The sequence below is a fragment of the Hevea brasiliensis genome, chromosome 3 (genome assembly GCF_030052815.1).
Source record: "Hevea brasiliensis isolate MT/VB/25A 57/8 chromosome 3, ASM3005281v1, whole genome shotgun sequence".
Taxonomy (NCBI): Eukaryota; Viridiplantae; Streptophyta; class Magnoliopsida; order Malpighiales; family Euphorbiaceae; genus Hevea; species Hevea brasiliensis.
In genome coordinates this window covers 10,301,896-10,312,845 of record NC_079495.1, presented here as the reverse complement: position 1 = coordinate 10,312,845, position 10,950 = coordinate 10,301,896, and the positions used below count along the sequence as shown (strand labels likewise).

The window sequence follows — 10,950 nt, the reverse complement described above, 5'->3', positions numbered from 1 at the left end:
TAATTAAAAAAGAAAGCAATGTTAATCCCAGAAAATCAAAAGAATATATAAATAATATTAAAATTGTTTTTAATAAAAATCATTAATTGGAGTGATTCTTATAGTTCACTTCACATTGCAACTACCACACCCAACACATTAACTCACCGTCTTTTGGAGTTGAGTTGGCAATTTTGATCCATTGCTACTTCATCTTCTTTTTCAAACCACAATAAATCTCCAACTAATTTGATTATGTCATTGCAATTTCGACAATGCTATTAAAATAATTAATATTACTAAACAGAGTCTAAGTCCGACCATAAGTAAACATATTAATTGGAGGATGACTTTGGAATAACATTACAATTATAATTAGGGGAGAGCAGTTTTCGGTTTAAACCGAAAAATTGAACCGAACCGATTAATTCAGTTCAATTGATTCGATTTTAAAATTTAATCGGTTCGGTTTATAATTTTGATAATTTCGGTTAATCGGTTCGGTTCGGTTATTTTCATAAAAAAATCAAAAAAACTGAACCGAACCAAAATTATTAATATATATAGAAAATAAAAAAAATCGAATCAAATTGAATCGAACCGAACCGAAATCAAAGAAAACCGAACCAAACCTTAAGCTTTTTGAGTTTTGATTTCTAATTTTTTTTGTTTTTATGTTTTTATTATTTAGATTTAATGTTAAAAATAGGAAATTTTATAAATTTCAGTTTGATCGGTTTAAAACCGAACCGAATTGATATTTATCAGTTCGATTCGGTTCGGTTTTCTCTTATCAATCGGTTCGGTTCGATTTTCTCTTATCAATCGGTTCGGTTCGATTTTTAAAATTTTTAATTTTTAATTTTCAATTTTATCGGTTCGATTCGGTTCGAAACCGAACCGACCGTTTGCTCACCCCTAATTACAATTACTTCATTTGTTATCCAAAAACATGTCATGAAAACAATCTCTTGTGACAGAAATAAAACTACGTGCATCAACTCATTCCAAAACCTACAAGTTTAGAATGCTTTGTGCATTGAGTCCTATTTTCTACGTAAACATGATTAATTTGCTTTAGGTGCTTATAAACACAGATTGATTAGTTCGAAAAGAAAAGAGGAACTTAAGTTTGTTCACCATTTAATCTCAATTAACGTCCAAATAAAATTCAAAATTTTCATGTAAACAAAAGCCAGGTAATTAATTTGATGGAATTTAATAACTATATTTACAACCACAAATAATAGCTCCTTCTTCAACCTTCTTCTCTAGTTTTGTCCACCCCACTCTCATAACAAACAAAAGGAACATAAAAAATTCTAGGAAAAAAAAAAAAACACCAGGCCCCAAATCCTAGTTACCAAAAAAGATTTTGCAAAAGGATTAAAAATATTAAAAAAAAAAAGGAATAAGAAAAAATCTGGAAAAAAGAAAGAAAAATGAAAGACAAAAAGTGTACTTTTAGCCCTTTTGTAAGTCATGATCCTCTCTTTTTGAGTCATCTACCCCCCGTTGTTCGTCTGTAATGAGCCATCCTTCATCAATTTGAGGCTCAGATTATTGAACCGCTCTCGCGAATACTGCCTTGATGCTTTTCTCCAATCTGTACCAGCCTTCATCATTGTCGCAAACTCATCGTAACTTATTCTTCCATCCTACAAGTTTATAGAAAACATTCAGGGAGGATTCAAGCATGAAAATGAACCAACAATTTTATGAGGTACACAAGAAAAATGAGATTGCCAAGGATCCACAACACACTAATTCAGACCACATAAAAGGTGGTAAACTATTGTCAAACAACCATGAAATTTCTCTGAGATCTCTGAGGTAAGCACAAGTACTAGGGTATGTGCACGCGCAAAGAAGAAAGCATATTTTAAGGTTAATGGTACGATTTGAACTTTCAAATAAATCTAATTTTAAAGAAAAGAGATTAGTTCAGAATAACCTATTCCATACTCTGTTAGCACATGCATGCATGAGCATATATGCAAACACAAGTACTTGAAATCAAATTTTGTGCTATCACACAATTTTGGAAACGCATATGCTACTCTTAAAATCGAAAGCAGACCAATTTACAAGAAAGTAGGACCAACCTTATCTGTGTCCACATCATGAATGATAGCATTAATGATCTCTTCGCTGTTTTCATCCACTTCATCAGCCAACGCATCTCTTAGCTCCTCAATTTCTATGTACCCACTTTGGTTTTTATCAAAGAATTCAAAGGCCTTGCAAAGGTGTTCATCGTTGCCCATCTTTCTTAGGTGAACAGAAATGGTCACAAACTCCCCATAGTCCAGATGCCCATCACGATCTACATCACCCTGTAAAAATTTAGAAAAAGCTTGTTAAGATCATAGCATAAGATGGCACTTTATTGTACACTGACATAATATTTATCTATTGTTTTCAATAGTCAACCAGCAAAAGTAGGAATTTCTATTAGATCAGCACAAAATGACTATAAAGGAAATGAATATAAAGGCAAAACGATTGTAAGTTCCTCAATCTTAAGATCAGCACAGCATCTAAACACGGATAAAAGCACTTTTAACAATCAAGATGTTACTAAGCACTTACAGCTTCCATTAGAATTTGAAGATCAGTGTCAGTGATCTGATGACCTAGTTTCTGCAACCCAATTCTTAGCTCATCAATGTTAATTTTGCCCTTATTGCTAGTGTCCATCAGTTGAAATCCCTCCTTTATACCAGCAACTTCCTCTACTGACAAATGCTCAGCTATTACCTGTTAATTTGAAATCGAAAAGAATAGCAATGAATTATAAGCATGTATCATAGGACTTGAACTAAACTTGGCATAAAAACAGAAGGACCAAATAAGGATTAATTGGTAAGCAAAGATTTGAGACATTAACATTACCCTAAGAGCTCTTTTCTTGAGTTTGTTCATTACAGAGAATTGCTTGAGCCTTGCTTTCACTGTTTCACCCAACGAAACATTAGGTGCCTTCTTTGCATTCTGCAACCAAGGATGATCTGCACCCAAAGAACAAGCAACTATCAATTTTGGGAATTTCCTGAGCATAGTCACTCAATACTGCAAGCAATAAAAGCACCATAAACACAAGACGCCCATTTCATTAGAATCCAACTTTACCTAGCACTTGTTGTGCTGTAAGCCGACGCTTTGGGTCAGGATCAAGCATCTTTTTCACCAGGTCTTTGGCATTATCAGAAACCTTTGGCCAAGGATCCCTTTTAAAATCTATGACAGACCTAATGATCGCCTGTGCAACTCCCTGTTCAGTTTCTGCATAGTGAAGAAGGAGGAATAATTATTAAATCAAGTACAGGAACAGATGCAAATAATTTATGTATGTACAAAAAATTATAAAATAGAAGTTTTAATTGTTCAATTAAAATTTTCTTTTAGTGTTTTTATTTCGCTAACTTGCATAAATAGATGCAAAACATGACTAGTGCGGACGATACATGATCTGCTGACCCATGTAGCAAAGTAGATGGTTCAATGGATTAGTAGCCTCCAACGAAAGTCATATCTGATAGTGCTTTTGAGTTTAAAAAACATTACCAGTCCAAAATTGGAACTCACATTTTTTTTTTAAATCAAGTTCATCATACATCAATTTTAGATAACAGGTCATTGTGACTTTTTCTATATTTACATTGTCAATAACAAAGTGGATGTTGATTCCTTGGCCATTTAGAGATTATTATTGATATGAAAGGGAGATGAGAAAAATTATATAATTAGAAACATATCTCGCTTAAATGTTTGAACCTATCAACATCAAGGCGTTTCTCCTGTATGAATACAGAATTACAGATGCATAACTTCTATTTACATATCTGCATTTCTTCCACATGCATCTAATGAAATCATCATTATGTTTAGAAATGATTTCTCTTTAACCAAAACACAAAATACCAACCTGCCCAAAAGGGTGGGACACCACAAAGTAAGATGTAAAGTATGACACCAGCACTCCAGACATCTACTTCTGGGCCATAATTCCTCTTTAACACCTCAGGAGCCATGTAATATGGACTTCCAACTATCTCATTGAACTTTTCACCTGCAGAAAGTAACCAAACTTCAGCAAATGTACATGGAATTCAAACACCCACAAATTGTGGCTAAAAAGTGGAATCACAAAATACTATAGATAAAGATTGTGGCATTACCAGGTTTGAAAAACACTGACAGTCCAAAATCAATAGCCTTCAAAGCTGCAGTCTCCTTCTTGTTTGCAAACAAAAAGTTTTCAGGTTTTAGATCCCGATGCATCACCCCATGCTTATGGCACATCTGGCAGACAACAAAACATATTAAAATCAATAAGAAGGACATGGCAAACCAAATAAACACTTTGTCCGTTGGGATGATATATAAGTTCAATATTTGGCATGCTACATATCCAAGGAATCAGCTCCCTATTAGCCACAACTCCAATATAAATAGGCCAAAAAAGAACAAATTAACAAGAAATTAATAATTTACAGCAAATTCAACCATTTTCCAGAATTTTAGTCAACTATTTACAGATGCCAAAAAAGCTCTCATCAATAATACAAGAGTGATACAGGAAATACTTATAAATAAAGCTAATAAGAGAGTTTTAGAGGTGAAACAAAATAAGCACAACAAGAAAAGGGAAGTTGGAGAAGAGAAAATCTATAAAAAGGGAATCCATTTAATGAAAGGAAAAATTTGCAGATTTCTAGAATCATCATCTGCCTCTCCCATGTATACTCTTCAAGACAAATTATCTCTATACAACAAAAAGTCCATAATTCAATCAGATAATATTCATTAATCACTTCCAAGTTATCAGATTTTTATAAATTGAATTTGTGGATCAGTCCTAGATCCCTACACTAGGGAAGAGCAAACATCATATTTCATCAAAATAAATAGAAACACCCAATTGCATACCCAGGACTAGGTATTTCTCTCTCTCTCTCGTTTGGCCAACACCGACATAAATTGAAGATTAAAAGAAACAAAAGATCTGATCACAAAATCACAAGGAAAAGAAACGTCTCTTACCTGAACAACCTCCACAATGGTCTTTGTAACAGCAGCAGCAGCTCTCTCAGTGTAATGCCCTTTTGCCACGATTCTATCAAACAACTCTCCACCCTCGCACAACTCCATCACCAGATGCACTGCGTCATCATCCTCATATGTGTCCTTCAAACTCACAATATTAGGATGCTTAGGCAAATGCCTCATGATCTGCACTTCTCTCCTGACATCTTCGATGTCCACTGCTGTCCTTAGCTTCTTCTTAGAGATTGATTTGCAGGCGAAAGTGTCTCTAGTCTCCTTGTCTGTACATAAGTACGTTATTCCAAATTCACCCCTACCTAGCTCTCGGCCTAGCTCATATCTTTGCTCGATTTCTCGTCCTGTTGGGTCTTTTAAGACGGTGAGCTTGTGCTGGACTCCATTGCTGTGACCATAATCGATAGCAAATGGATTTTGTTTCTTCTTGTTCTTCTTATGCTCGTGTTTTGAGGCCGTTGAAGGGGTAACACAACAATTACCCATGAATCAGAAATTAAAAAAAGATATAAATTTGACCCAGAAAAAGTCTTGTTTGTTGGGATTTCTGTGGCTCCTGGTGTGATGGGTATTTGGATTTGAAGCGAAAAATGAATTCAGATCGATAAAAAAAATTTTTCTTATTTTCAGTCAAAATCTGTCAGTTTGAGAAAAACAAGAAATGGGTATTTATAATTGTGATAGAAGATCAAAGATCCAGCTATAAAAGATCAAATCTGAAGAGAATAAGACCAAACAAAAGCCAAATGTTATGGAAAATGGAAATTTTGACTTTCCACGAAACTACGGATCAATAAACGAGAAAAATCAAAGAAGGCAGGTATGTGAACAACAAAGGTAGAGAAAATGAGAGGAGATTTATGGGAAGCAGGAAGGGAAGTGGGGAATAAGTTCAAGAAAAGGAATTTACAAGACAAGAGGCATGATGATGATGATGAATTCAAAAGGAGGATTGGACTGGTTCAAAGAGAAGGAAGAGAGAGAAAGAGAGGTCAAACCTCTTTCCCAGAGACTTCCCTCCTAACCTCTTTTCCTTCCTTTCTCTTAACAATTTTTTTGTTTTTATGTAATTGTTTTTTGATTTTGTTTTCCTTTCTCCCCCTTTCTTGGAAGAGAGAAAGAAAGGGAGAGGAGGATGAGGAATGACTGTCCATCTGTAATTTTCCCAAATTTACTCTCTGAATTTGACCCTCTTATTTTTATTTTATTTCATCCTTCCCTATTTTTAGTTTTTTTTTTCTTTTTTATCCATTAAAGTTAAACATAATTAGTATAAAATCCCCATTATGGATCAAATTTCATCTAAATACCACCATCAATCTAAATATAAAAAATTATATATTTTAATAAAAAAATTAAATCTAATTAGTGAAGAGTGTTAGTTCAATCAGTAAAAATAAAATTTTTCTTTGCCTATTAAAAAATTATTTATTTTAAATATTATATTTATACGAGAGAATATATTTTTAAAATTATTTAAAAATTTTAATTTTAATGCAAAAAACTAATTCAAAAATATCATTCATCATAAATACTATCTAAAGAAAAATAATATCAATGCCATGTATAAAATGATAAGAGGATTTAATTTAAATTATTTATTGTTAAATTAATTTATTATTAATTTTATTATGTCAATGTTATTTTTAAAGGTCATAAATTTTATCATTTATTTGGATAAATAAAAAATAAAATAGAATGAAAATTAATTGAGGAAAATAATTGAAAATTGATTTTTTTTTCTTTATTTATAATAGAAAGGGCAATAAGCCTTATGGAATCAATCAATCAATATAATGAATATATATCCAAACAGAGCCTTATGGAATCAATCAATCAATATAATGAATAAAATTGGTCTTTTTAAAAATTGTGTTTAAAACAAGTGGTTGAACTTACAAAAATTGTGTATTGAGAAAAAAATTATAATATATATATTTTTTTTAATTTTAAAATATTACCCATTTAAAGATTTGTTTTCCTTTTTTTAAATATTTTATATTTAATTATGAATTCATTAATTAAGACCAATATATCATTTATATCATGTCTTATAGACCTCATGTAAAAAAGAATTAGTGATCACAACTTATAGCAAGCATAGAATGCAAAATGTGCTAATGTGTTTTGTCTAGAAGGCAAGTGTGATTTAAAGGGGATATTTGTATGTATATGTTGCTAAGCTCCTATAAAGAATTATCATCATCCTTGAATAGGCAGCATTAATGCCATTCAAGAGTCAATAATAATTACTATCATCATCATTTTGCACATCATTTGGGTTGTTGTTTGGTCACCTTCATCATCATCACAAAAGGTTTTGTAAAAATAAAATAAATTAAAGTCAAATAAAAAGATAAAGAAAGTGAAAATCAATACTACATAATTCTATATTGTAACATTATATTAGCTAGTCTTGTTGATGTGTTAATTAAGTGATTTAATCATTTATATAAATTTGAATTAATAATAAATTAAATGTAATTTAATATATATTTTATATAAATTTATATTAATAATGAATTAAATGTAATTTAATATATATTTTCTTGGATTTAATACGGTATCAAAACTTATACTGGATTATGAGTTTTAATCGCTTATAAAGCTATATAATTAAAAGAATATGAAGTAATCATTTATATAAATTAAGCGACTTAATTATTTATTTAAATTCATATTAATAATAAATCAAATGTAATTTAATAAATATTTTATTCGAATTTAATATAATATTAAAACTCATACAAAATTATGAGTTTCAATCGCCTATGAAGCTAAAAGGATATGAAGTAAAATGACAATATATATATTGTTAAGTTGTAATATTAAATTATTTAGTTATTTTGATATATAAAATAACTTAATCATTTATACAAACTCATATTAATAATAAACTAATATTGTATTTAGATTTGAAATTTAGAATTTAAAGAAATTCAAAAATTAACAAAAAAAAATTCTTAAGTTAAATTTAAATTTCAAATAATATAGGTAATGTTATTATTTCAAATCCTTATTTTTTTTAAAATTTTTATATTTATTTTAAATTTATGAAAATTTAAATTCATATTTTTTTAAACTCTTCAAATTTAACTGCCACACAAGAGTGAAAATACCAATTAGTTTTGGGAAATTAAAGTTAGAATGGGTATTAATTAATTAAGGAAAGCATTAAATCGCTTTCTTAATTGACTATGTACGTATTACTCTATAGCTATTTATATGCATCTTTCTAGATTTACCCATTCAAACAAATTTAATGTATTTTTCAGTTTACTATAATTTTTTTTTAATTTTAAATACACAGTTTCTCACATTCGGACTAGGGGTGAGCATACGGTTCGAACCGAACCAAACCAAATTAAATTATAAAAATCAAATTTTAAATTTTAGAAACCGAACCGAACTGAAATGGGTGAAAAATCGAATCGAACCGAATCGCTCTATTTCAGTTCAGTTCGGTTTAAACTGATAGGTTTTGATTTTTGATTAAATTTTTAATTTAGACTTGATTTTTAAGTTATTTGGTCTCATTTTGACTTTGGTTTGAACCTAATAACCATTAATCAATGAAATTAAACAATTAATATATATAAAATTAAATATAATTCATAAATTTCCCATAAAAATAAATCAATTCAAAAATCGATTCGGTTCGATTTGATTCGATTTGAATATATAAATTACTATTCATTTTGGTTCGGTTTAATCGATTCTTTTCTCTTCAAAACCGAACCGAACCGAAATAATTGAAATTTTTATAATGTAAAACCAAACTGAACCGAACCGATTGAATTTTAAAACCGAACCGATTGAACTGAATTAACTCGATTCGGTTCGATTTTTTATTTTGAACCGAATTCTGCTCATCTCTAATTCGGACCAAAAGTGATATTCAGATAAAATTTTCTCAATAATGATGACTCCAAAATCTAAATATTTGATGTTACAGATAAAATTTGTCTGAGAATCAGCTCAATACCTCTAATTCAATTACTTGTTAATTCTGATTTATTATGTTTAAGAAAAATAATAATCTTAATTTCTAGATTTTTTTAACATAAAATTTTTTTAAAGAGAGCTGAGCCAAAAATCTTAGAATATTTGTTTATATGAAAGACAATAAATACAACTTTATACTGTACGTGCCATGCTTATGTGAATAATATATGGATAAAATTAGGGTGTCCATTATTTTGTGATAATTGAAAATTTAAATTATCAACTAAATTCACTTATTTCAATAAAAAATAATTCAGTTATCGATTAGTTTCATTAATAATTCTTGAAGATTTTAGTTTTTAGTTATTTGGTTAATTATGAAAGAGTAATTGAAATAATAAAATTTTCAATATTTTATTAGAAATATATATTATTTAAAGAAATAACAAAAAAGTACATATTATTTTATTGTAACAAAATAATAATTTAAAATTTCACATCGTTAATAAATGATTTTTTATCTTTTCTCTATTAAAAGATACTGACATATTATTATAAAATAAATGAATAATACATATTAAAAGTTTTGAAAAATAAAATAAATTTTTAAATATATTTTAGAACTATTTGTAAAAGATATGAATATTTTTTATTATTTATAGATAGAAATATTTTTCACATTTTCACTTATTAAAAAATAAAAATAAAAATAAAATTTTTCTAAAATAAAAAACTGTTTTCTGCAAATAAATGAAATGTTAAGGTGATGGAAAATTGGAATGATAACAATTGAATGAGAGAAATTGACATTAGTTGGTGTGACTCTTAAATTGGATTTTCACAAAAGCTTGCTATGATTTCATTTCCTTTTTCTTTCTTACTTGTGGTCTCTAATTTGCTGGGGAAAGAAAACCCTATATTTTGTGTCTTTTATTTATTTATTTATTTCATTTTCTGATAAAAATCCTGTTTCACATGACATGAGCATCACTTTGCAAAAAAATTGTGTTCATAATTAAATATTTGAGGGCTTAATAAAAAAATAATAATAATTAAAAATATCTCAATATCAAAAGTATTTAAAATTTAAAAATTTTATTTTTTTAATTTTTTTATAATGATATCTAATTTTTTTAATAATTGTAATTTAATTTTAAAGATTAATTTTTATTTCAAAATTAAATTTGATTGTAAATCAATTTACGTGACACAATTTTCATCATTTAATTTCTTTAATTTTTGATTTTTTGCTATAAAAATAATTAACCTTTAAAATTAATTTAAAATAAAAAAAAGAATTACCATAATTGTAAAAAGTAAAAAAAAGCCATTAAGTATAATTTTTTAAATTCTAATGAGTGAATAATTAGTAGTCAAGTATTTATTTTATAATGCAGAGGTCATTTCAAATCCTAGTAATTCCATTCCTCTCAAAAATTTTCATAATAATTGTATGTTTAATAAATTAAATTTTTATATTTTCAATTCATTAGTTTTTAATTTTATTTATGCTAATTTTAATTTTTTAATATAATACTTCACTATTTATATTGGTAAAATATTTAATTTAGTCTTTGTATTTGTTGAAAAAGTTTAATTTAGTTAATTTTTAATTTTTTTGTTTAAATTAATCTAAAAATTTTAATTTAAACTCAATTTAACTCAAAATTAAAATTTATTAACTAAATTTATTGATTTATTAATTTAAATAAAAAAATTAAGAAATTTAATTTTTTAATGTTAAAATTAAATTTCTTAATTTCTTGATAAACATAAAAATCAAGAAATTTAATTTTTTAATTTTCTTAAATTTTGGATTAATATTAAAATTAAATAAATTAAATTAAAATTAAATAAATTAAATTAAATGTTTTCAATAAAAAAATAAAGATATAATTAAGATAAAATTTTTTTGATAAAATTAACTATTAAATCAAAATTTTTCATTTTAAAAATTAACTA

The 10,950-nt window shown here is 27.8% G+C and overlaps 1 protein-coding gene across 1 annotated transcript; it reads right to left on the bottom strand.

Moving 5' to 3' along the window:
• Positions 1–1,156: 1,156 nt before the first annotated feature.
• LOC110652677 (calcium-dependent protein kinase 32) lies at positions 1,157–6,179 on the bottom strand. Its single transcript, XM_058143834.1, has 8 exons — positions 5,026–6,179; positions 4,161–4,284; positions 3,908–4,051; positions 3,112–3,264; positions 2,875–2,990; positions 2,572–2,739; positions 2,085–2,315; positions 1,157–1,637 (listed from the first exon to the last, which is right to left on the bottom strand). Exons 1-8 carry the CDS (start codon positions 5,527–5,529, stop codon positions 1,485–1,487), a joined length of 1,593 nt encoding a protein of 530 aa, XP_057999817.1. The 5' UTR covers positions 5,530–6,179; the 3' UTR covers positions 1,157–1,484.
• Positions 6,180–10,950: the final 4,771 nt, after the last annotated feature.